General features: G+C 38.0%; 2 protein-coding genes across 5 annotated transcripts in view; both read right to left on the bottom strand.

The window, feature by feature from the left end:
* LOC145661059 (uncharacterized) overlaps positions 1-25,459 on the bottom strand; it is a 970,674-nt gene that overhangs the window by 908,567 nt on the left and 36,648 nt on the right. The gene's annotated exons all lie outside the window — the stretch shown is intronic.
* On the bottom strand, positions 16,463-18,004 carry LOC145679710 (uncharacterized). The gene has a single exon (XM_081750279.1). It carries the CDS (start codon positions 18,002-18,004, stop codon positions 16,463-16,465), a length of 1,542 nt encoding a protein of 513 aa, XP_081606405.1.

The following is a 25,459-nucleotide window of genomic DNA, read 5'->3' as shown; positions in this document are numbered from 1 at the left end:
TTCTCGCTATACTACCGTTTCATGCTTTGATGATAAAAGTTGAAACTGTTGTTGAAACCGGAAGTAATAATAAACTTAAACCCTTTTCAATTTTAGTAAAGTATTGTGGATGACCATGATATGTAGCCTATACACACGCAATCGTTTACAAAAAAGTCTTCTCCCTGTGTGTTGCCGTTAAATGTTAGAATGACAAATTGCTAATTTGAACCACTTCTGGCTTGAATATAGAGTTAACGGATAAGATGGAACCTATTCGTTGGATGCACAATCAATAGCAGAAAACTATTCTCTATATCACTGTCTTTGCTCTGGTATCTGTCGACAGCAGACCCCTGCACGGGCCGGGAGCGACCGGTTTGGACCGGAATATGCCCGTCCCGGCCCTGCCCTGCCCGTGTCAAGTAATATCAAACTGGACCGGACCCTAATCGGGCCGTACCGGGCCAGGCATATTCCGGGCCGAACCGGATCGGGCACACTCCGGGTCGAGCACAAATGCTATAGGGCCGTACCGGGCCCGGCCACTCTGAAAGACGGATCGGAAACTAATCTTGTCAGCCTTTTTCTTAAATGTCCTCCACTGTTTTCGTTCCACCAATTCATTCCATCATCATCCATACGGCCTGAGCCGTAGTTACCTAAAGAACGTATAATAAAGTCAAGTACTTGACCTACTAAGTAGAATTTGGTACGCTACCATAACACCGAGGACAAAACCATGAACTGGCGCGCTCATAAGATCAGTACAATTTGTAGTAATGTTCAATTAGCAAGGCAAATACCAAATAGTGTTACATCTTTCTGTATTGTTTATAGTATGATACTACAAATATAACAAAATATAATGATCAAATAAATCACCAAGTTGCCAGGGTCGATTAGGTTTTCCTGGAATTGTGACTCAGTGGTTGAACGTTCATCTCTAGTGGATGGGGTCCCTGGTTCGATGCCAGCTCTCGCCAAGTGAACTTTGTGGTGGACAAACACCGTTTGTGGGGGTTTCTCGGCGTTCTCCCATTTCCTCCCACTTTATTCATTCCACCATTTCATTTATTTCTCATTATCACCGCCTCCTTTAGCCTAGCCGGCATAACTGTGGGACGTAAAACTCAAAGATTTCGTTTTCATTGGTTTGTTTTCGTATTACAAGTAATAGCAGTAGTGGTATTCGCTGTCGCATTAGTATAGTAATGAGTAGTAGCAGTAGTGATAGTTGTAATAGTAGTAGCAGTGACAGCAATAGTGGAATTAATACTAGCATTCGTAATCGTAATAGTAATAGTAGTATCAGCTGTAGTAGTTGTAGTATTAGTATCACATACGGTGTAACAGTTTTACATATCTTCTGTGTTACTCGTAATGCACTAATGAGCGTAGTATAAGACTTTTACGTCCATGAGCTGTATTATTGTATAATAAACACGGCTGGACAGAGCAAGCACAGATAACAAATAAACAGACAGAATAGGGACATAGAAAGAAAACCTTGGGTAACCTTTCACACGATTCTCCTATTCGAGAAGGACAAATAGACATTGCAATATTATGACGACACATTTCTCATTTCCCATTGCATATTGAAGGATTGACTTGACTTATCAACTTGATTGTTCCCAGGCCGGTTACGCCCCGTCCGTTTAGAGCCCGGCTCGTTTGTGCCCGGCCAGTTTAGTGTCCGGCCCGTTTGTGCCCGGCTCGAGATTCGGGCCGGGCCGGATCGGGTCTAGCCGGGCACTGAATACAGATCCATCCAGGCCGGGCCGGGCCGGTCTTTGGGCCTGGGTTTGCAGGGCTCTGGAACTTTTCCTACTTTTATGCATAGAATAGCAAGGAAATTTAAAACCTGTCTTTGATCCCATAAATATTATTAACACTAACATATCAATGATACTCTTGTGTATAATTCAAAAACTTAACCGTGAAATTTAATCCAGATTGGAAGTAGTTGTGGAAAGGCCTCTTGCTATAACAGATTTGTGGGTGTTCAGATAAAGCCAACATAAACTTTCTATTTCACAATGGGTGAGTAATGCATAAGTCATTTCTACTGTATATCAACGTCACGGACCAAAGCGACTTGTGACTTCATGAAAAAACATTTGTTGGTTCTTCAAGGTCAATAACAACAAAATAGCTAATACTAAGAGTACACGCGACCCATTACTACGATAGAAGAGGCAAATTCAACAGACGTGTTTACGTATAAAAGACTAATGCCCTCCGGCACTTAGTAGAAGGCTTAACTGGGTGGAAGCAACGTTCTATGCGAAAGAACGCTGTTTGTTCTATCTGTTGTGTGTGTGAAGCACAAGTTTGCTTGTGTGTCTGTCTGTCTGCGTTCTGGGGATCAGATGAGTTGACATAAAGTTACTAAATTTTGATCACGGATACTTTTGTCCAGGTCCCAGACTAGGACAAATCGTTTTCTTTTTAAAAAAATCGAACCAGGGTTCTCAGGGACGGGGTGCATTTCCCAGGACATGTAATGATATTAGAAAATGGCCTAATTTGTGTCAACTCCATTGTTTTCACGGTCGCTGAAATCAATGGTGACACTTTCATTAGCAATAACTCAAAATCGGCTACCATTGTGTGCGGGCCAGGGTCACCGGTGGGCGGGGGTACCGAAACACGTAAAAATAATCCGAAATGACCTATATTCGTGTCAAATCCCTAGTTTTCACGGTCGCTAAGATGAATGGTGATTGTTTCAAAGGCCTCTAAATACAGCTGGAGCCGCGGTGGCTCAGTGGTAGAGAGTTCACCTCTGGTGCTTGGGGTCAGGGATTCGATAACCCCTCGAAGTGAACTTTGTGGTGGAGAAACAGCGTGTGTCATAGCTCACCGACTCACTGACAATGACTGATTTAACACGCTTGATAACAGCGCGTGTAATAGCTGATTTATAAACGCAGTCGATATAGCGTGTATACCTGTAGATAAGTGGGTAGCGTGTGTAAAAGTTGTTCTAAAAATTCTGTGTTCGAGTCGCACCCTAGACTGAATAACATTTTCTTTCAACGAATTAAACACTATAAATGATGTTCGCTTCGGTGCTGAAAGAGATTTATCCTATGAAGGAAGAAAAACCAAGACAGGACCAGAAGCAGGGGGAAAGACGCAGACTGTGTGTTAAAATTTAATTTATTCCCATGTCTTTTGCTCTTTCCTTTCCCTCTTTCCTTTTTTCCCATTTTGTTTAGCTTTCTATACTTTTTCGATCTCTGCATGATGCATTATTATTATTTTCGTTTTCCTTGCATTAATTTCTCTCTATTAGAACTTAACGTGAATGGAATTTCTGCAGATTTATCTCGTGGTTGTTTCTGTAAGTGATGCTCTCAGATAGCAATACTTTTCCCTCCAAATGGAGCAAATGCAAGGCTACTGTACCATACGCGCACAACCCCTATGGAACTATGGTAATGAGTTGCGCCTTTTAAAATTCCGTGCTTCTTCTTCTTCTTCTTTTTCTTCTTCTTCTTCTTATTATTATTTCTATAGCAATAGCTATATGAAGCAATTATCTCGGCCAACTTGGTCGGGCTGCGGTGGCTCAGTGGTAGGGCATTCACCTCTGGTGCTTGGGGTCCCGGGTTCGCTCCCAGCCCCCGCCAAGTGAACTTTGTGGTGGACAAACACCGTGTGCATGGGTTTTCTCGGGGTTCTCCCGTTTTCTCCCACTTTCTTCATTCCACCATTTCATTCATTACTCATCATCACCGTCTCCTTTAGCCTAACCGGCATAACCGCGTGACGTAAACTCAAAGTTATCATTTCGGCCAACAATGGTTAATACACACCATTCATCAACGGGTAGTTGTAGAAATGTGTCTTTTACAACAGTTGTTAGTTCAATCCGTAGAGCGCAGACTCATGATTTCAAGGGTTGTGAGTTAGAAACTAGTCCGAGTCAAAAGATTTTTTTCTGATTTAATCCTTCAGATGGAAACATTCCTCTATTCACTTTTATCTCGTAATTCTGGATAGAGATGTTTGGATGTGAAAAATGATGCTAAAAAATAAGAAAAGAAAGATAAATTACGTGATATCTTTTGCAATTTTTAACTATGGTTTCACCTATCTAGGACGTTTCTGAAAGTTCAGACTTCTATATCTCCTTTCCGCTCTCTTACATGTCCTTTAACTACGTAATAATTACACTTATTTCATAAATCACATATACATATATTGCAGATGTATCTCTTTCTCTTCTCTCTACATCATGTCTGGAGATAAATGTTTTAACATGGTGCTTGGGGTCCCGGGTTCGATCCCAGCCCCACCAAGTGAACTTTGTGGTGGACAAACACCGTGCGCGTGGGTTTTCTCGGTGTTCTCCCGTTTTCTCCCACTTTCTTCATTCCACCGTTTCATTCATTTCTCAAAATCACCGTCTCCTTTAGCCTAACCGGCATAACCGTGGGACGTAAAACTCAAATGTTTTAACAACACGTTACAGACACGATTTACAAAAAAACAATACGATCTACGATATCAGTGATACATGTTGTGGTGTTTAACTTAACATATAAAACAATAAATAGAAAAGCTGAGAATACGAATCTTTACAGAGATGACAGTGCACTGATGCTTCAAATCTGTGTCTTTACTCCCTGTACCTATGTTAATTCCCTAGTCAAAATAAAAACTCTTCAAAATTAATCACAAATTCTTATACAATTGTCCCTTCCTTGGAGTACCGCGCAGCAGTGTTGGGCAACATCAATTGAAATTAATTGCAATTGATCAATCAATTGAATGTAATTGCTCTGAAAATTAACTGCAATTGATTTCAATTTGTAATTGACAATTAATTTCAATTACAATTGAATTCAATCATAAAATTTGCAATTAAATTTTCGTCAATTATTAATTGTTAATTGGTCACTAAGCAATTGAAACTTTTAATTGTTAATTGTCAATCGCAAAGGGTGCAATTGAAACATTTAATTGTTAATTGCAATTGACAATTGAAACTTGTAATTGTTAATTGTAATTGTTAATTGCAATTGAAATCAATTAAAACTGAAGATAAGAAGATATATGTATATTGTGTTGTCCACTTGTTACTGTTTTACATAGTTCAAATAAGGTACTTATAAGAAATGCTGGATAACTACCATCCCTTCCCCCCCTGGGAAGAAAGCCGTAAAACTAAGTATTTTTTAAATATATTATGTTTATAGTTCTATCCTCCTCGAAAGAATTCTATATGCCCGTCATGCATACAATAGGAATGGGCACGAGCGAGTTCGAGCGAGTTTTCTTTAAAACTCGACTCGACTCAAAGCAGACATCTTTGAGCTCGACTCGAGAACTCGGCTCGAAAAATTTTCCCCAACTCGACTCGAATTCAGACCGAGTTTCCAGTCGAGTCGAGCCAAAGCGAGCCAATCCGAGCTAAATCCTTTGTGTAGTTCCAAGTACTACTCTCTTCAAGTATCCTACATAGACAATATAATTATCAATGATACTACTACTATTACTTTAACTAATTATTATTGTAACACCGTGTACCTGTATAAACATGGAATATAGGCGGTTTGTATCTGAATACTAAAAATTAGTTGACTGTCGATCTCGGTTGTCAAGAAATCTTCAGGAGGCAAGGACATCGGTCACGAGGTTCTGGGTTTGAGTTCAGGAGGAGTAACTATTCGGGCTCGAGCCAAAAATTGTTAAAAGTTATAGGACTCCAGCCAAACAGGTTCAAAACTGCTCGGCCCAGGTTTAGGATTGTCAACGACTCACTCACAGCTCATTCACTTATCTAGCCGAACCGAGAATGACCCGAGCCAACACCTCATCCAACCGAGCCAGCTCGAGCCGATGGCTCACACGAGCGGAACCGAACCGAGCTGATTGCTTACCCCAACCGAGCCGGTTCGAGCCATCGGCTCAGTTAAGCTGACTCGAACCCAACCTATGGACTCGTTTCAACGGAGCTGGTTCGAACCATTGACTCCAATCGAGCCGAGTTGATGACTCGTCCCTACCGAACCGGCTCAAGTCATCGGCTCAATTGAGCCCAGTGGATGGGTCATCCCAACCAAGCCAGCTCAAGCTGTACGCTCAGTTGAACCGAGCCGAGCCGGTTGACATCACGATCCCGGTTGGGCTTCCTTCTACTTTGGCTAAAAAATTGGACCGTGCAGTTCTCAGTCTTGATGGTAAGAACTACAGTATATACTTATATTGGTGCTCACGGCGTCATTAACTTGCTCCCCCACCAACGAATTTCGAGGTACTTATTTTTGCACCTTTATTGTGTGTTTTATGTCGCTTTATGCGCCTATTCCCACATTTTGTGCGTCACCGGAAGTGGGTCAAAATGGGCCTACAAATATGGCGGAACAAGTTTTTGCTGTTCCGCCACAAATGAATTACGAAGTCGTTTCCTTCACATCGTGTTGTGCCGTTTTGTGCGTCTACTTCCACGTTTTGTGCGTTATGGGAAGTGGGTTAAAATGAGTCCCCAAGATGGGACGAAAATGACCCACTGCTCCGCCACTACCGAATTTCGTGGTTCTTTCTTTCGCATCGACTAGTGAATATTTCGTGCCGTTTCGTGCCCCTATTTTCACGTTTAGCGCGTCACCAGAAGTGTGACAAAATGGGTCTCCAAAGTGTGACGAAAATGACCCACTGTTCCGTCACTATCGAATTTCTAGGTCGTTTCTTTCGTATCGTTTAGTGCCTATTTTTAAAAAAGTTTTCTGTGCCTATTTCCTCGTCTTGCGCATCACTGGAAGTGAGTTAAACGGGCCTTCAAAGTAGGAGTTAAATGACTCACTGCTCCGCCACTACCGAATTTCGAGGTCCTTCCTTTCACATTGGCTAATGCCTGTTTTGTTCCGTTTTGTGCACCTATTTCCACGTTTTGTTCGTCACCAGAAGTGTGTCAAGATGAGCCTCCAAGGTGTGACGAAAATGACCCACTTTTCCGACACTATCGAATTTCTAGATCGTTACTCTCGCATCGTTTAATGCCTTTTTTAAGTTTTCTGCACCTATTTCTCGTCTTGTGCATCACCCGAGGTGAGTTAAACGGGCATTTCAAGTGGGAGTTAAATGGCTCACTGTTCCGCCACTATCGAATTTGGGATCGGTTCTTTCGCATCGTTTGGTGCATGTTTTGTACGTTTTGTGCGTCACCGGAAGTGGGTCAAAATGGACCTACAAATATAACGAAAGAATTTAATGCTGTTCCGCCACCAACGAATTTGGAGGACGTTTCCTTCATATCGTTTAGTGTGTATTTTGTACCGTTCTGTTCGCCTACTTCCACGTTTTGAACATCACCAGAAATGCGTCAAAACGGTCCATCAAGGTGTGAGGTAAAAGAGCCTTTGTTCCGCCACTATCGAAATTGGAGGTCGTTTCTTTCGCATCGTGTAGTACCTGTTTTGTACCGTTTTATGCTCCTATTTCCACTTTAGTGCGGCAACGAAAATGGGTCAAAATGGCCTACAAATATAGCGGAATAACTGAATGTCCAGGTCGTTTCCTTCACATTTTTTATACATGATTTGTGTCGCTTTGTGCATCAGTGGAAGTGTGTCAAAACGGGCCTTGAAAGTAGGATGAATATGTCTTTTTCTGCCATATTTGTAGGTCTTCGTTGACTCACTTTCGTTGGCGCACAAAACGTGAAAATATGCGCAGAAACGATACAAAACATACACTAAACAATGCGAAAAAAGCGACTTCGAAATTCGATACTGGTGAGAGAGTGGGATATTTTTCTTTCCACATTGAATGCCCGTTTTGACCCACTAGCTTTGATTCACAAAACGTGGAAATAGGCTTATAAAACGGTAGAAAACACGCACAAGACGATGTGAACGAACTCGAAATTGTTTCTGACGGAACAGCATTAACTTGTTCCGCCATATTTGTAGGATAACATTGACCCATTTCCGGTGATGCACAAAACGAGAAAATATGCGCACAAAACAACACAAAAATGGAAATTTAGCTTAATTACATGGAAATTTTAAGTTTGTAAGCTTAATTATATGGAAAATTTTATACATTTTTTCCTTTACGTTGATCTATTTTCCGTTGATTTGGGACTTTCAAATTTTATTCTTTTTTCCACTGAAAACTATCTATAATTCAATAAGGAAATAATTATCAATGATAATTATAATAATTATCTATTTAATTGAATTCATTGTAATTTGGTCCATGACAAACACTTTATCATTTCGTACTAGCTGTTTGATATGGCCGTTCTTCGCACGGATCAGATAAAATATCAATGTAAACAAACTGAACGACGGGAGAACAATTAAGAAACATTTCTAAAATTGGATATATTTTGTGTGAATATATATCCAACGACGTACATGTGTTTTCTTTGGGAAGGCCGATGGGGGCTGAATTTGAACGTAAACACTATCGGGATGTGTCACTATACATCGGAGCAACCCCGATAAATATGGATTCGACACAAATATTGTTCATTTTCTACTACTTTTGCATGTTCCGGTAAACGCCCTCTTAGACCCCCTTGGTTCGAATTGTAAAAAAAATCTCCTCTGGCCCCCAGCCGAAACCGGAAAAACTATGAATGTGACACTAACATTTGCCATTTTCTATTACTTTTTACATATCCCGGTAAAAGTCCCTATGATCCTCTGGTTCCAATTTTGAAAAAACAACGCCTCTGGCCCGTAGCCGATGGGGGCTGTATTTGGAAGTCAACGCCTGTGGAAGTATCACCATTCATCTCAGCGATAGCGAAAACTATGGATTTGACACTAATATTGGTCATTTTCCATTATTATTACATGCCTCGCAATTCCCCACCCCCGGTGACTCCCGGCCCGCATCTAATGGTGCTTAAATTTGAAAATCATCGCTAATGAAAGTATCACCATTGATCTCAGCGACCGCGAAAACTACGGATTTGACACTAATATCGGTCATTGTGGATTATTTTTACATATATCGTGATCCCTATAATGCCCCCGTTCCTTAGCTGATGGGAACTAAGTGTGAAAGTAAACGCGGTCTTCAGTTTCACCATTGAGCTCAGAGACCCCGAAAACTATGGATTTGACATTAATATCGGTCATTTTCGATTATATTTACCTGTCTCGCAATTAACAATTAAATATACAGATTAATTGTTAATTGTTAATTCATTTGAAATTTGCCCAACAGTGCCGCGCGGTCACATATTCGTCACGGCGATGTAACGGTACTTTCGGTGACGAGGATAAATATACGAATACATCAGAAGTCCCTAAAAATATGGAAAATTGCAACGAAACTTCGTATTGGAACTATTTGCAAAATAATAAATGAATCGTGTTTTAATTTTTGCGGAAAAAGTGTTGGGCCCTAGGCCCATCCGAAAAAGGTATTAGTAATACCGTAATAGCGAAGGAAGGAGTGGACCGAAGGAAATGATTTTGTGTAGATATTATATAGACTCTATGTAAAATAAGCCCTTTCGTCTTTCTGAAGTAACCGTATCAGTTTTGCTTCAAATTTGGCAGACAAGAGCAAACTGGAAATGAATCGACACGCCTTTTTGTTTATGCGCATAAACATTCTAAGGGTTAAGCGTGCCTTCTGAAATACTATAAAATACGCTATAATGTTTGTACGTGTAGTTGATCTGCCAAATTTGAAGAAATCGGATGAAGGCACGACACTTGTGAAACACGAAAGGCAATATTTTACATATCCAATATCTACATACAACTTAATTCGCTTCGGTTTACTCCTCACGCCACTCAATGCCTCAGTCCACTCAACAGTTTTTTTCTTTGAGGAAAATACGAAACACGTATTCCCTCATCTTACCTCTACAATATTTGTGCACATTTCATTCACTTCGGTTCACTTCATTTTGCCTTTCGGCATCAAATTCCAAAATTTTGGACAGGGGCTTTTGCCCTAAAAAGGGTTTTTCCCCCGAATTTAAAAAACACTTATTTTTCGTGATCAAAGGTTTGGAGGGGTCGGCGTCTCACCCAACCGTTTTCTCCAGGAAAACGTCAAACCGGTATCCTCATTTTAGGTTTGCAGTATCTGTGGACAATTTCATCCACTTGGGTTCATTTCTTCTTGCCTTTCGGGCGTCAAATTTCAAAATTTTGGGTGGGGGCTTTTGAAATCTAAAACCGTTCTTATGCAGAACAAAAAAAACGTATTCGTTTATTTCTTTTCGTATTGTCCATACGCAAAGTTATGTTGCAATTCTTCATGTCCTTTACACACTTCTGACAACTGTTACTAGCACTTTTGATATTTCGTGATCGAATGTTTGAGGGATCCTTTTTTCGAGGAAAATACTAAACCCGTATTCCCTCATTTGATGTTTTACACTATCTGTGCAGAATTTCATTCACTTCGGTTCACTTTAATTTGCCTTTCGAGCGTCAACTTTCGGAATTTTGGGTGGGAGCTTTTGCCACATAAAACCGTTTTTCTGTAGAAAATAAAAAACCCGTATCCGTTTACTTTTTGCGTATTTTCCATACACAAAGTTTCGTTGCAATTCTTCATGTCCTTCACAGAAATGTGACGTCCTGTTACTAGCACTTTAATATTTCGTGATCAAAGGTTTGAAGGGGTCCGTGCACCACTCAACCCATTTTTTTCGGAAAATGCTAAATCCGTATCCACATTTTACGTCTGCAATATCTGCGGACAATTTCATCCTCTTGATTCACTTCTTCCTTGCTTGTCGAACGTTAACGTTAAAAATTTTGGGTGGGGATTTTTGCAACCTAAAACCCCTTTTATGCAAAACATAAAAAATCCGTATTCGTTTATTTTTTGCGTATTGTCCATACACAAAGTGTCGTTGCAATTCTTCATATCCTTTTCTCTTATCTGACATACTGTTACTAGCACTTTAGATTTTTCGTGATCAAATGTTTGGAAGGGTCCGTGCCCCACCGAACCGTTTTTCCAGAAACATAGGAAACCTGTATCCTCCTTTTACGTCGTCAATATCTGTGCACACTTTCATTCACTCCGGTTCACTTCTTGCCTTTCGGACGTCAACATTCAAATTTTCGGGTGCGGGCCTTTCCCCCTAAAACCGTTTCTCCGTAGAACAAAAATCCCGTATTCGTTTATTTTTTGCGTATTGTCCATACACAAAGTTATATTGCAATTCTTCATGTGCTTTACACACATCTGACAATGTTACTAACACTTTTGATATTACTTGATCAAAACTTTGGAGGGGTCCGAGGCCCACCCAACCCTTTTTTTTTTTCAGAAAAATACGAAACCCGTATTCCCTCATTCTATCTCTACAATATCTGCGCTGAACTTTATTCACTTCGGTTCACTCTATTTTGCCTTTCGGGCGTCAATTTTCAAAATTTTGGGTAGGAGCTTTTGCCCCTAAACCGTTTTTTCCACAGAAAATAAAAAACAGTATTAGTTAATTTTTTGCGTATTGTCCATACACAAAGTTTCGTTGCAATTCTTCATGTGCTTTACACTCATGTGACATACTGTTACCAGCACTTTTGATTTTTCGTAATCAAAATTTTGAGGGGTCAGTGCACTACCTAACCATTTTTTCATAAAATACGAAACCCGCATTCCGTTATTTTATGTTTACAGTATCTGTGCACAATTTCATTCACTTTGGTTCATTTCTTTTTGCCTTTTGGTCAGCAATTTTCAAAATTTTGGGAGTGGGATTTTGCCCCCTAAAACAGTTTTTCCGCAGAACATAAAAAACCAGTATTCGTTTATTTTTTTGGCGTATTGTCCATACACAAAGCTATGTTGCAACTGTTCATGTCCTTTATACACATATGGCATAATGTTACTAGCACTTTTGATATTCCTTGATCAAAGATTTGGAGGGGTCCGTGCCCCACCCAACCCTTTTTTCAGGAAAACACGAAACCCGTGTCCTCATTTTATGTCTACAATATCTGTGCACAATTTCATTACTTCGGTTCACTTCTTGCCTTTCGAGCGTGAACTTTGAAAACTTTGGGTTGGGGCCTTTGTCCCCTAAAACCGTGCCTCCGCAGAACATAAGAAACCCGTTTTCTTTTATCTTTTGTGTATTGTCCATACACAAAGTCATGTTGCAATCTTTATATCCTGTACACGCATCTGATATACTGTTACTAGCACTTTTGATATTTCGTGATCAAAGTTTTGGACGGGTCCTTTCCTCACCCAACCGGTTTTTTCTGGAATATTCGCAACCCGTATTGCCTCATTTTATGTCGACAATATCTGTGCACAATTTCATTGATTTCAATTCACTTTTATTCGCCTTTCGGGCGTCAACGTTCTAAATTTTTGGTTGGTGCTTTTGCCCCTAAATCTGTTCTTCCGGAGAAAGTAAAAAACACGTATTCGTTTATTTTTTGCGTATTGCCGATACATAAAGTTTCGTAGCAATTCCTCATGTCCTTTACACACATCTGACATAGTGTTACTAGCATGTTTGATATTTCGTGATCAAATGTTAGAGGGGGCCGTTCCCCACCCAACCTTTTTCTCCGTTAAAATTCGAAACCGGGATTCCCTCATTTTACGTCTGAAATATCTCTGCACAGTTTCATTCACTTTGGTTCAGTTGTTCTTGCCTTTCGCGTGTCAGCTTTGAAAATTTTGGGATTGGCTTTAATATTAAACCTTTACATTATGCATTTTTTTCTTTTTTATGAAATTCTTCTTCCGGGATAGAAGGAGGAAAATGGTTTCCTCTGATATCAGTTTCTTGGCATTCATCTTGTTTGAACTGCTTAAGTAAGATCATTTTGTAACTTTTGATGTCATCCAACTCCGTCACAATAATAAAGTTGTCATTTTTAACAATTTGTTTTATTCTCTTATTTGCAGTTTGCCACACTGATATATTTGTTGCAAAATTGAGGTTTGGTCCAACGCCTTTCGAATTCGCAACCAACCGAAGCGCCGAGCTTTTTGGGTTGCCTGCTATTGCAGGAAAAGGAGAATTGCAGGTGGTAAAGCACTTTTGGAGTCGTGTATACAAAGAAATTTGTACTGCTGAACCTGTTCTCGCTCTTTCTTTCTCTTTATACCTTCATAATAATATCCATATTGATGAGTGGGTATTCACGTACGAACTCTATTATATACTATTAAATAAAGAATACATTGATGTAATAACGGAAATGTTTTTGCAATAGATTTATAATATAATTTCTAATCTTAGTTATTTTCAACACCATGTTCTCAAGTTCATTTGCTATCTTTTAACGTTTCGTTTTTCATTTATGAAATGACTGAAGAATCTTCGATTTTGATGCTGTAGATAATTCCTGTGGAAACTCTTTCTTAAAATACTAACTTCAAAATATTAATTGCGTATAAAAATTGTAAAGTGGTAAATATTTTGATACAGTAAATAATATGAAAAATCAAATGTGTGGTGCATATGTACATAATGAAAACTCGTGTGATAGATATAAAGTTACTAACCTTAGTGTTAATGAAGATAAACATTAATATTGTTTATTGAATAGTGAAAAGAAAAATCTTAATGCTGAAGACGTTGTCTGCGAGAGACACTAGGGAGATTATTGCTTATGCTGATTATGCTAATCTGATATTAGATGATAGACGGACAATAGTAAGAAATATAGACGTTTTATTAAACGCCTGTAGGGACATAAGCTTTAAAAATATTCAAAACTAAATATGCGGAAATTACCATAACCGTGATAGTGTAAATTATGGATAAATTAAAATATCAGGCAATGTTTTCTAGAAAGTGGTCACTTTCAAATATCTAAGACCAACATTTAAAAACCCAAATCATGTGCACTAAGAAATAAAACGTGACTGAAGGCATGTTATTATTCAGTTCAAATCAAGGGTGGATAACTTAACGAACTGTGCAATATTTACAAATTGTTATCTGTTATGGTTACTATTTTGTAACCCATTTCTGCACCTAGTTAATAACGTTACTAGTCAATGTAACTTTTAAAATTGTACGCTCTGAATTACGTTACACTGGGTAACGTTACTCAATGGAACATTCTGCATTTTGGTACTGTAGTCACAGTCACCAAGGGATTAGCATTACTCGAAATACCTGCCTATGTCGTACCTGCTTGAGATTGTTAAGATAAAACTGGTTCCACTGAATACCAGTTCTCTCTCGAACCCAAAGTGTTTTGCTCCTTGATTTTAGCGATATGAAACGTATTGAAGTTCTGCAGAATATTTTTGTGTAAGTAGACATATTTTTGTTATGATGAGTACCATTTCTATGTTTCTCTTTTCTTTATTGGTTACCTTTTGTACCTGTATTTGATCTTCTTCAATTTTCAGGGTCTTGGAGTTACACTTGAGTAACGTTTAAACATCCTTGGCGACAGGGACTCTAAGGTTGGCTTTAAAAGAATCTCCATTATACTAGTAAATAGATTCCACGTTTCTCAGTCTGTTTTCTTTTTCCTCATACTTAAGATTCAGTAAACAACTTAGGCTCCCAGGCACATGTGCTTTGAGAATAGCATTACTTTAATTGCTCTTTATTTAAAAAGAGGAAAAAGAGAAATGATCAAAGAGTGAAGTTTTTAATATAAGCTTATTGATAAGATTTTTACTTCTTGTGATGACACTGCTGATAGTTGAGTTGATTTGGAGTTTAACGTCATTTTCGGCAGCGAGGATTTCTGAGACGGGACCTACTGATTAACATGGAATCGAAACCACATGTGCTCACGCCGGGAATCGAACCCGGGTCTCCCAGGCCAAAGGCGCATACGCTAAGCGCTTAGGCATGAAGGAGCTCACTGCCGGTAGTCACCATATATGTTTATTTTACAACAGTTTGCACTGACCAATGTGGTTGAAGATCGAGCTCACTTCCCAACAAGGATCGAACCCGGAGCTACATACACCAAAGTTACACATACACTGGCCCCCAGGGAAGCAGGAAGGACATTTCATTTGCTTGCAAGCAATTTAGTTTATAAATCAAATACATATCAGGCATCAGTGGCGTAGCGAGAAACTCATAAAGGGGGACCAACACACGAGATTTGGGAGAAAGGATCTTCTGAGGGGCTGCACCAATAACTACCAGTACATTTGAATTGAATTGAAATATTTTAAATGTCTTTAGGTACCTGTGGTGTGAATGAGGAAATGCCATGGAAATCCTAAGTATCTGTTCACGGTGAATAGAGGAAAGTTGCCAATTATGGGGAGGTTTTTTTTATAAGGCTTCGTGCTTAAACATGATTTGTAGGAAATATGTGTAACTTCCGGTAATGCTGTACAGAAACCTTGTTCGTCTATTATACACATGGAAATGTGAGAAAAAACAATAGTCACAGAATAAAAAAATAAAAACAAACAGTATTGCTGTTCCCCATATTAGGCTACCGGGGTTCCTAATATGGGGATGCTGGGGTTCCTAATATGGAGCTATGACATATAGATGCTTACATCAATATTACTTGCATAAAGCAAGGACACACGACCTTTCAGAGAAACTATTGTGATAAATACGGGAAAATGAAATAAGAAGAGAAAATATGAAGATATAATATGATTGTATTGACGTTATTATTGATCAAAAATAAAATAGATCTACATTGTTCTAAAGCTGGAAAAACATTAGGTCTAATACAAAACGTTAATACAAATCATTACGCCTACATAACTGTGAAGAAAAATAATTTCAGTTGCAGAACACAATATCTTGGAACTATTTAAAGAAACAAATGCATTTATAATAAATGGTTGTTTGAAAATAGTTTTTATAAAAAAAGAAGTCTTTTCCCATTTCTCGTTTTCAATTAAATGATAGACGAAACATAAAAACATGTGTCTCTTCCTTTTTATTGAAGTTGGAAATCTAGAAAAACTTAGAAGCCTGATACTTTTTCACTCAAATTGTAAATCCACACAAAAAAAGTCATCTTCTTTTCATGTATACTACTTAAATTGTAAATCTACGAGAAAAAAAAAAGAAACACTGTTTGCTTTGCACTGAAATTAAAACTCCACAAACCATAATTTTACTTAGAGCAACATCTTTCACAGACGAAAATGTCATCATCGACGCCTGCACGGAGAACGTGATCCCACCGTGAACACACTGCACGTTGAATCCACTCTTCACCTTCACGATCTTCGGAAAATAGTCCATTGCAATAGAAACACTCGGCTTCTTCTTTGTTATCTACGTCGGACACATCCGACAATTGCATATATTCCCAGTTAGATGAACTACTGGAATCTTGTTTTGGCAAAGACCTACGCTGGAATCGTTTACTTTGTAAATTATCCGCTTCCCTGCACTCTTTGGCTGCTTCATCTTCTTTATTTGTCTTTCGAGGGATCCTCCTTTCTCGTCGATAGAAGAAATATTTTGCTTGAAAATGCCTTTTCTTTTCTTCGATGCTGAAGTTTCGCATTCTGTTCGTTTTTTGGTCTCAATTTTGGTTTCCCTTTGGCATTCTAAACCTCATTTGTAAGGTGAACTTGTGATAATTTGGGCTGATCCAGTTCGAGATTGCTTGTAATGTTGTCTAACAGGACGTGCTGGAATAGGGGATATATCTTGTGCTGCCACAGTACATGTAGGTGATGGCAGTTCTACAGTTCTACTTGAACCTGGTGTGCTTGGTTCAGAAGGGTTTCGGACCTCGATGGAAATCCTTTCTGGTTCTGGTGGTATGGTAGCAGATACTGACCTACATGGATCGGATGTGTTTGCTTCGGAAAGTTGCCCGTCCTCGATGAAAATACTTTCCGCTTGGGACGTTATCGTAACAGCTACAGACCTACAACTATCACTTGGTGTTTCATATTGGAGGAAGTCATGAGTTCTGAAAATATGTCTATTAGTCGGAAATAGGCCTGCTCTTTTGAAACCACTAGCTGCATTTTCGGCTGTTGCTGTTCTCATGTACGCATTTCCAAATAATTCGCCAACCTGATATATAGTCACAACACGTCCTGGATTCATTCGCAACCAGCGTTCAATTTCCTGCCTGTAATAGCACTTTAATGGTCCCATAAATGTTAGATCCAAAGGCTGCATCTTATGGGTGGAATGTGGCGGTAGCGATATAATGGTAACATAGTTCTCGCGTCGTAGATTTATGACATCTAAGTTCCGTACATGGGAGAAATGGCCATCTAAAACCAGAACCACTGGATCTTCTTCTGTAGGCTTGACATAGTTTATAAAATGTTGGAACCACTCTGTAAATATATCACTTTGTATCCAACCAGATTGGTAACATACATAAATAGAACCAGGTGGGGTTCCATTCATCAGTTCAATTTTCATATTCTTGCGTGGAAATACGAGTAGCGGTGGAACGTAATTTCCTGTAGGGCTCATGCATGTTACTACTGTGATAAGAGTGCCTCTTTCAGCCGACTGGAGAGCAGAAATCTGGCGTTTTCCTTTAAGAGCAATGACTTTGGTATGTTTACTTTGCACAACGGAAATGCCAGTTTCATCGCAATTAAACAATCTTGATGGAGAATGCTTGATTTTATCCATAGCCGGTTCAAATAAGTCAAAAAATTTATCTACTGCTTCAGGAGTAAATGATGTAGCTCTAGAATGTGAGAGACCCTGTGGCGTTCTAATCGATAGCTGAGGGTGACGTTTAAGGAATTGGTTCAACCATTTTTTACCTGCCATCTTCTCTGTCCGGGAAGAAGGATTCGGAATTTCATTTCTGACAGCCAATTGGTACGCTAAACGTCGTACATCCGTCATTGACAAGCCAAATAACTGTTTTTCCATACTAATGCAATGATCCAGAAGGTCCTCTTCAATATGTAACGGGAGAACGTGCTTCCTACCTAATTTGGTTACCCTCGGCGCAGTATCCTGGCCTGATTCAATGGCTTGAGTTACATATCTTTCTAATGTTGTTTGTGATACATTATAAATACGAAAGGCCTTGAAACTTCCCATTTCCTTCTTCATCACAGAGGAAACAGCTGCGTTCATATTCTCTTGCTGCCATTGTTTCCTTTTCGGCATCTAAAACAGACAGAAAAGTAGGTCTATCCTCAATTTCCAGAATAAATTAATGGCTCGTAATTTGGGGAGCCCCATATTAGGAACTTCTCACCACCCCATAATAGGCAACTTTCGTTGACATTTTTCTCACGCATATATCAGCAATTAGTAAATCTAGAAAACACGATATACACTAGTTACTATGAGCTTCGTTTTCTACTCTAGCGCGTAAGATAGTGTAATTGAATATTTTTTACCTTTACAGCGACACACAGACGTTACTTCTGAGACGGTGCAAATTTTCTCCTGCACACCAAACACTTCCATTCGACTGAGACAAAGAAACTAATTGCGACGCCACCTAGCTTAGGCCGTGTTGCCAGTTCGTGACACTAATTTACCGTTCACGCAATTTCTCTTCCACAAAATTCCCTCGTTTATGAGAAATCCCACCTCCCCATATTAGGCAACCTCCCCATATATAGCAACTTTCCTCTACTTTTGTTGAACTTTTAGAAAATTGACTTAAACTACCGATTTTGCAAAACTTCCCTTTGATTTAAGCCCAAATCGAATGATGACAGAAGAAAATTTCGGAAAGTGTTGCTATTTTCACTCCTAGCCTCTCACTTTAGGTAGTGTATATTTACAAGGAAGGGGGTGCACCCCAATAAATCCGGCCATATATATATGTGTGTGTGTGTGCATGGGTTGAAAAATCCGGATTGCCAGGTCACCATAGCAACTAGAAATATGAATCTGGTGCAGGGTTGTTTTGTTTAGAACAAAATGTTTAAAACAAGTGATTAAAACTTGTTTTAAACAATTGGTTTTGTTTAAATCAAATTTTATATACGTTTTATACATTTTGTTTTAAACACGCATTTTTAAGACTTGTTTTAAACATATTTCTATTTTATTTTATTTTTGTAAAAAAAAATCTCCCAGAGAAAGAAAATTGGCAAAAAGTGCTACCCATTCAGAAGACTATTTTCTTCTCATGTGAATGTTTTGACTTCCTGTGGCAATGTGGTAATCTACAGTTTATTTTGTTTCATTTTCTCCCTTTGATTTTTAATGTTCAATTTATTGTTTAAATGCTTATAAGTTAACTTGCGAGAAAGTGTCATAGTCAAAGGTTGTACTGCTTGTAGAACTGATATTAAAAAGTAAATATAAGAATTATCATGGAAACAAATTTTTATGTTGTATTCAGAAAACAAACATAGGGTTCTTGCGGTTCTAAATTGCGATTCTGAAATTAATATATTGCAGGCATTCGTTGATATAGTAGCCTACATGTTGGTTCTCACCAGGTACATTCGCGAAGTGTCCCCTCGAGATTCGTGTAAAATTGATTTAAATACAAAGTTCTCTGCTGTCTAATGTGTGTTGTACTAATTTTATCTGCCCATGCCGGTAATTGGCATATTTATGGGCCACACTACCATAACGTTCGGACATAAAATTTCTTTTAGTTTCTTTAGATGTCATTGGACATGAATATGTGTATATGCAAAACAAATTGGATCAAGTACTGCTTCTGACACATGTGATCCACCCCGGCCGCCATCTTAGATCCGCCATATTAGATTTTACTTTTGGTTTTTCAAATGGAAATAGGTGCAAGTGTTACATCGGACATTTACGTTTACATTCACTGGTGTAATGTATTTTACCGTAGCTTGTACCATTTGGAAGGTATTATATGTTCATTCCCTCCAGGAACTTTGCGAATAGACATTGCAGATTAATAACAGTTACGCTTACGTTTTTGATGTTGACAAATCAAATCAATTTCTAACTGGAAAACTAATTACAACATAAGTGTCATAATTTTATTACATTTCCATGAGTGATTGTTATTACTTCCATGTTATACTATAATAAGGAAGTATTTTATTACAGTCAAAATGCCTAATGTAGATCCAGATACGGCCAGATTTGGGTGAAGACCTACCATTTCCGTATTGACATCTGTGCGTCTGCACGTATATAAGTTCAGAGAATATTTCATCAACGACAACACATAAAAGATTGCATATACACACGGGGCCCTGCACAACTTTCTCGTTGGTTCAGTATGAACTGCTTGACATTTAATGGTATATACAAGCTACGATAAAACTCAGTACACCAAGGAAATTGCGAGAAAATTTTACATTAATTTGATGTATCATTTGCACCTATTGCCATTTGAAAAACCCGCTCAAATTAGTACAATACACATTGAGCCACGGAGAACTTTGCTTTTGAATCAATGTTACACGAATCCCGAGGGAACACTTCGCGAATGTACCTCGTCAGTCTCCGTACAACTTGGAATCGGTTAACATTAGTTTTACGGGAACTAAAAACGACATCATTTGGAACAACTTTCCAGTTTCGATCATCTGTATTTCCTCCTTATTTATTCGGTGTAAGGACCTCAAACTTATTTTGTTGGACCTTGCTTATCGAAAGGTTTCTAAAACTGCCTTACTGTCCCCAAAGTCTAAAATTCAAGGTGGGGTGGGAGCGGATGCCCTAGCGGCTGTCACATGAAACTATCCCACGGCCTTTAAAAAAGGTTTTAGTTATATTTATTGCGGACTCTTGACTGCGAAAATATTACGATTGGAAATAGAATTCATTTGCTGAGCAAACCTGAACCTTATTGAAAATGGACTTGGATCCATAGTGCTCTGAACGCCTCAAATATTACTTTTCTTCAATGAATTATTGACTTAAAAAACAACCAATTACATAGGGTTGCAGAAAATATTCTAAAGTTAGCACAACATGAAGTGTGCTTCAAACTATCATTACTTTTCGAAAATTTATTATTTTAAGATAATTTTATTAGCATGAGTGTTCTGAAATAGTAACCAAATTTTTGCAACTAAAAATCACACCCGCCTCCATGAAACGCGATCTTAGCGCCTAAGAGCATAATTAGGAAATTTTCAGAAGCAATAACTACGAAATGACTTGTTTTAAGGCTAAAGTAACCGCACAAGCGTATTTCTGGTAAAGTTCTAGCCTTAAAACACGTAATATGACTCCATTTGTATTTGAAATTTTGAATTCCAATCAAAGATGGAAGCCATGATTCTTGATAGCACTATCTGATGTGTCAGACCACTTAAAAGTTTCATTCTCCCTCAACCCGTTCTCAACGCACAAGTGTGGTGAGGACTTTTGTTTCACCATGCATATTGATAGATTGTGTGAAATCTCCACAGTAGATTTTAAAAGGGTCTAGGATGTTTTGGTGTAGGACGTTTCGGTGTAGGACGTTTCGGTGTAAGGACGCTTGACTGTAAAGGCCGTTTAGGTGTATAGCATAATATTTGATTGTGTTAATCATATGCTTGTAATGAACAGTCATGAAGTGTCATAGTGTAGTCACTCTGCAACAGTGTAAACTGATTAACATTGTTATTGAGTCTCATTGTTATTGAGACAGGATGATAATACAACACCAATCCATTCGTGACAATAATTTCGATTCAGAGGTGTCCATATATAGAATATAGGTGTCCATTTTAGAGAATAATAATAAAATCTAATTCAAAAATTAAATTTATTGCAAAGCATTCAGCATCATTTCTAAATAGAAATAAATATATTGCACAAAGTTCCTGAGACATAGTAATAATATATACAAACTGAATAATACCTCAAAGGAATTTTATTGAAAAAATTAAAATTACATAGAATCACTCAACTCAGAACAATTATAATTGGCAGGGGGTGCTGAGAAAAGGTGCAGACTGATTTGAAACCCCTTTCTGTACTTATTTTAACAGGACGTTTGATTAAATCTATAGCCAAAAAAGTTACAAGCCAGTGTCAATTCATTTGTTGCGGATGTGAAGCAACACATGTTATTGGAAAAGAAAATATTTATAACTCTGATCAATACGGTTTAATTTGGAAATGCAGACGGGACGTACTCTAGTGTTTACAGGGACACAAACAGTAGAAAGTGTGACACAGTCAGTAAATTCTATGACTCGTAGCTACATCATACAGCCTTTAATTTCTGCAAATAGTGTTTTGTTATCACTACTGTTAATTTTTTTGTAGGAAAACAATGGAACATTTGGTCTTATAGTTCAACACAACCTGTTAGATTTGAAAATATCCTTGTGAAAGCATCAAATCCGGAAAAATTAACATCAAGTCTTGTGAGATCATGGTTGCAAGAGATTTTTCTTCAAGCGTCTAATGCACAGTCCATTTTGTTATTAGCTTTGTGGAGTGGTCACAATTCATCAACTTCGAATCTATTTTAAGAACAAAAGAGTAACTCAGAAACCATTTTTGCAGGAATAACTGGTAGGATTCAGCCTCTTGTTGTGTTCTTTAGGCCGTTAAAAATTTTCTTGAGAGATTTTTCTGACACTGTCCTTCTCTACAACTATAACATGAATTTACATCTCCGTAATAATATAATTAAGATCCCATCACTGATTCATGATCAGTTTTCTTCTCCTAGATTTGCTAATCTTTTTGGGTATGCATGATATAAAAGCGGTTATTTGAAAGAAAAAACACCTGTGTTTACAAATTTCCTTTCAAAGATTGTGCAGCATTTTGCGATTTGTGTATAGTTATTGCCGTACACAATAAGGTGTGTGTGATGTACACAATGTTTATGCATCACACACTTTTTTACTATATATCGTTACTGTAAAACGTTTTCCCAATCTATTCATAATTATAACATTTGAGGATATAAGAAGTTCTGACATAGAGTGAAGCGAGGGGACTCACTATAAATAAGTAACCCCTGCCAATTACAGAAGCATTTAATTTTTATTTTAATTAATTTATATTTTCTACTTCATGAATTTATTTCTCCCTAGCGAACAATTTTCATTTTGAAGAGTGGACGTTTCGGTGTAAACATTGGAACTTTTACACCGAACCAGCCTCACACCTAAACGTCCTTACACCAAGACATCCGTACACCGAAACGCCCTGCACCAAAACGTCCTACACCGAAACAGCGTATCCCATTTTAAAATCTACCTAAAAAGCTAATTACAACCAAGAAAGTACTTATGAGAATCACTGGCAAGAGGGTGTAATAAAAAGGGGTTGGAATATGAAATAAGTTGAGAATGACTAATCTATACTGAAATATTCTGTACCCAGCACAGTTATTAATCAGGATAAAATAAATGAAAAGGTCGGTGGCAAGTAAAGAGCAAAAAGTCCTAAGAAATAAGTTATTACATGATTTTGAAACGTTAAAAATCGTGTTTTAAACTGTTCAAAATGTTTAAAACATGGTTTTTTCGTCTGTGTTTTAAAACATGTTTAAAACATTTTGAACATATTTTTTTATGTTTTAAACACATGTTTTGTTCTTTTTTTAAAAAAATAAAACTATTTTTTCCAACCCTTATCTGGTGCCTAACTAATATAAAACAAAACAATGTACCAAATTGGTCGCCAGGTTGGAATTTTCGATCGCCAGGTCGCTTAATATTTCAGTTTGGCGATAGACATTAGTATAAATTATATCTTGCAAAAAAAAAAAAAAAAAAAAGAAAAAAAAGAAAAAAAACTATATGATCTTGTTCCTGGATTCAGACTTGAGGTTTCATGGCGTGCCTGTAATATATAGGAAATCAATATATAGAGTCATTACATATGCCGGCATGAAAAGGTAAGAAATATGGCGTTTGAAGCGAATAACTGACAATGTACAGGGCCAAATGAACACATTCTCACACCCAAGATTATACTTCAGCCCCTTCCCCTTCCGCCAAACAAAATATATCCGTAGTTCTTGTGATGTTGTAAAGGCGAACCTGTCCTTTGCCCTGTCGCTTTGTAAAGTATAGCGATCTTTACTTTTTGGACAATGGGCTATCTGCGCACCATATTTCGATGATATTCAGCCAGTAGTTACGGGGAAATAAAATAGAACATATAAGGCAAACCGAGCCGAGCCTATCGCCGGCCGAGCTCGGCCATCACATGTAGTGATCTTTATTCCTTAGATGATTGGGTATTTGTGCATCAAGTTTGGTTTAAGTTTAGCTAATAGTTACCGAGGAATAAAGTACTACATACACACATACATAACTACAATACATCTGGAGTAAAATACAACATCCGGTCGGCTTACGCCGGGAACTAAAAAGAAAAGTCCTAACATCAGGATCACAAATAGAACATACTATATGTAAGCGAAATCCACTTGCAACATCACCACACTAATGGAGGGGGGGGGGAATTGAGCCGGGTGATCCTCCCTGGCTACGCCACTGTCAGACAGGATGTCTTCCCATCATTAGAGGCTTCATAATCTTCATAAGATAACATGTAAAATTTAATTCATAAATCTATTCTAACCTAATAAATTTAGGAACTTGTAATTTTGTACAAAGATGGTAATTTTGTTGCCAAAGTGTAATATAATTCAGATGACTGTCACAATTTTGCACCTAATTACTTGGATTAACTGTATTGCATTCTTCCGTATTGAGTTACTGCAGGTAAAGAGTCAAAATACCACTTGCATACCTCATGAATTACTATGGATGACATTCTTTGAAGAACAAATGCTGAGGAGGGATGTATTATGACAATTTGAAAAGTGAAACCCGTGTCTACCCCTCCAGTTTCATAATTATTTATGCCTTGAGCAGTCTCCTTTCCCACTCCCACCCCCCACTTCCTACTGATTTCCCACAACTTTACGACGCAACTATCTGAATGTGCTTTTTCGGCTTAAGTTGGTATGATTTACGTGTCAACAAAATACTTCGTAGAACAAAGATAATGATCTTTGAAACCTCAGTATGGAATGTCTTTCCAATTGCTTTTCTACATCTTTTGTTGCTTGAAACGGATGGATTCTCCTTCGAAGTAGTAGCTTTAATCTCTTCCACTCACAAATGTACAACCAAAAAAAGTCTAAATGTTTCTTATATACTTGCCTATTTCTTTTGTTTTCTGGAAGGATAGACTTCTTTTCATTTTATAATATTTATCACAAAAACACACATAGTACGATGTTTCTGTGGTTAGAACGGATTAATTATGTGCAGGGATGGCAAAAATCAAGTTTTCGTTGTAAGTTTTTTTTTTTTTTGAATAACTAGAGTTTGGTTTATCAAAACTCCATTATATATTTGCCATATTCGCGTGTGTCCGTGTGTGACAAAAAGTAAATAAATAAATAAATAAAGTATTTCATGGATCATCACCAAATTTGGTAAAAATACAAAGAGTCAAGAATTAGGAAGTGAGTTTATTAAAATAGTCTTCTCAAACCGAAAGTGGTTCAAATAAACCATTTCCGGTTTGATCATTGATCATAATAGATCGAAAAACGTAATACGTATTAAGATCCGGGTTTCTGTTTCGTAAGAACATATTTAATCTCTATTATTAACTCTCTACTGAAACTGGAAGTAGTTCATTCAACTATAATTTCTCGTTTCAATAAATATTGGTCTACATAGAGCAAGA

The sequence above is a fragment of the Thermobia domestica genome, chromosome 1 (assembly GCF_964235325.1).
Source record: "Thermobia domestica chromosome 1, izTheDome1.hap1.1, whole genome shotgun sequence".
Taxonomy (NCBI): Eukaryota; Metazoa; Arthropoda; class Insecta; order Zygentoma; family Lepismatidae; genus Thermobia; species Thermobia domestica.
The sequence above is the reverse complement of the archived record's forward strand: the minus strand, read 5'-3'. Positions and strand labels throughout refer to the sequence as shown.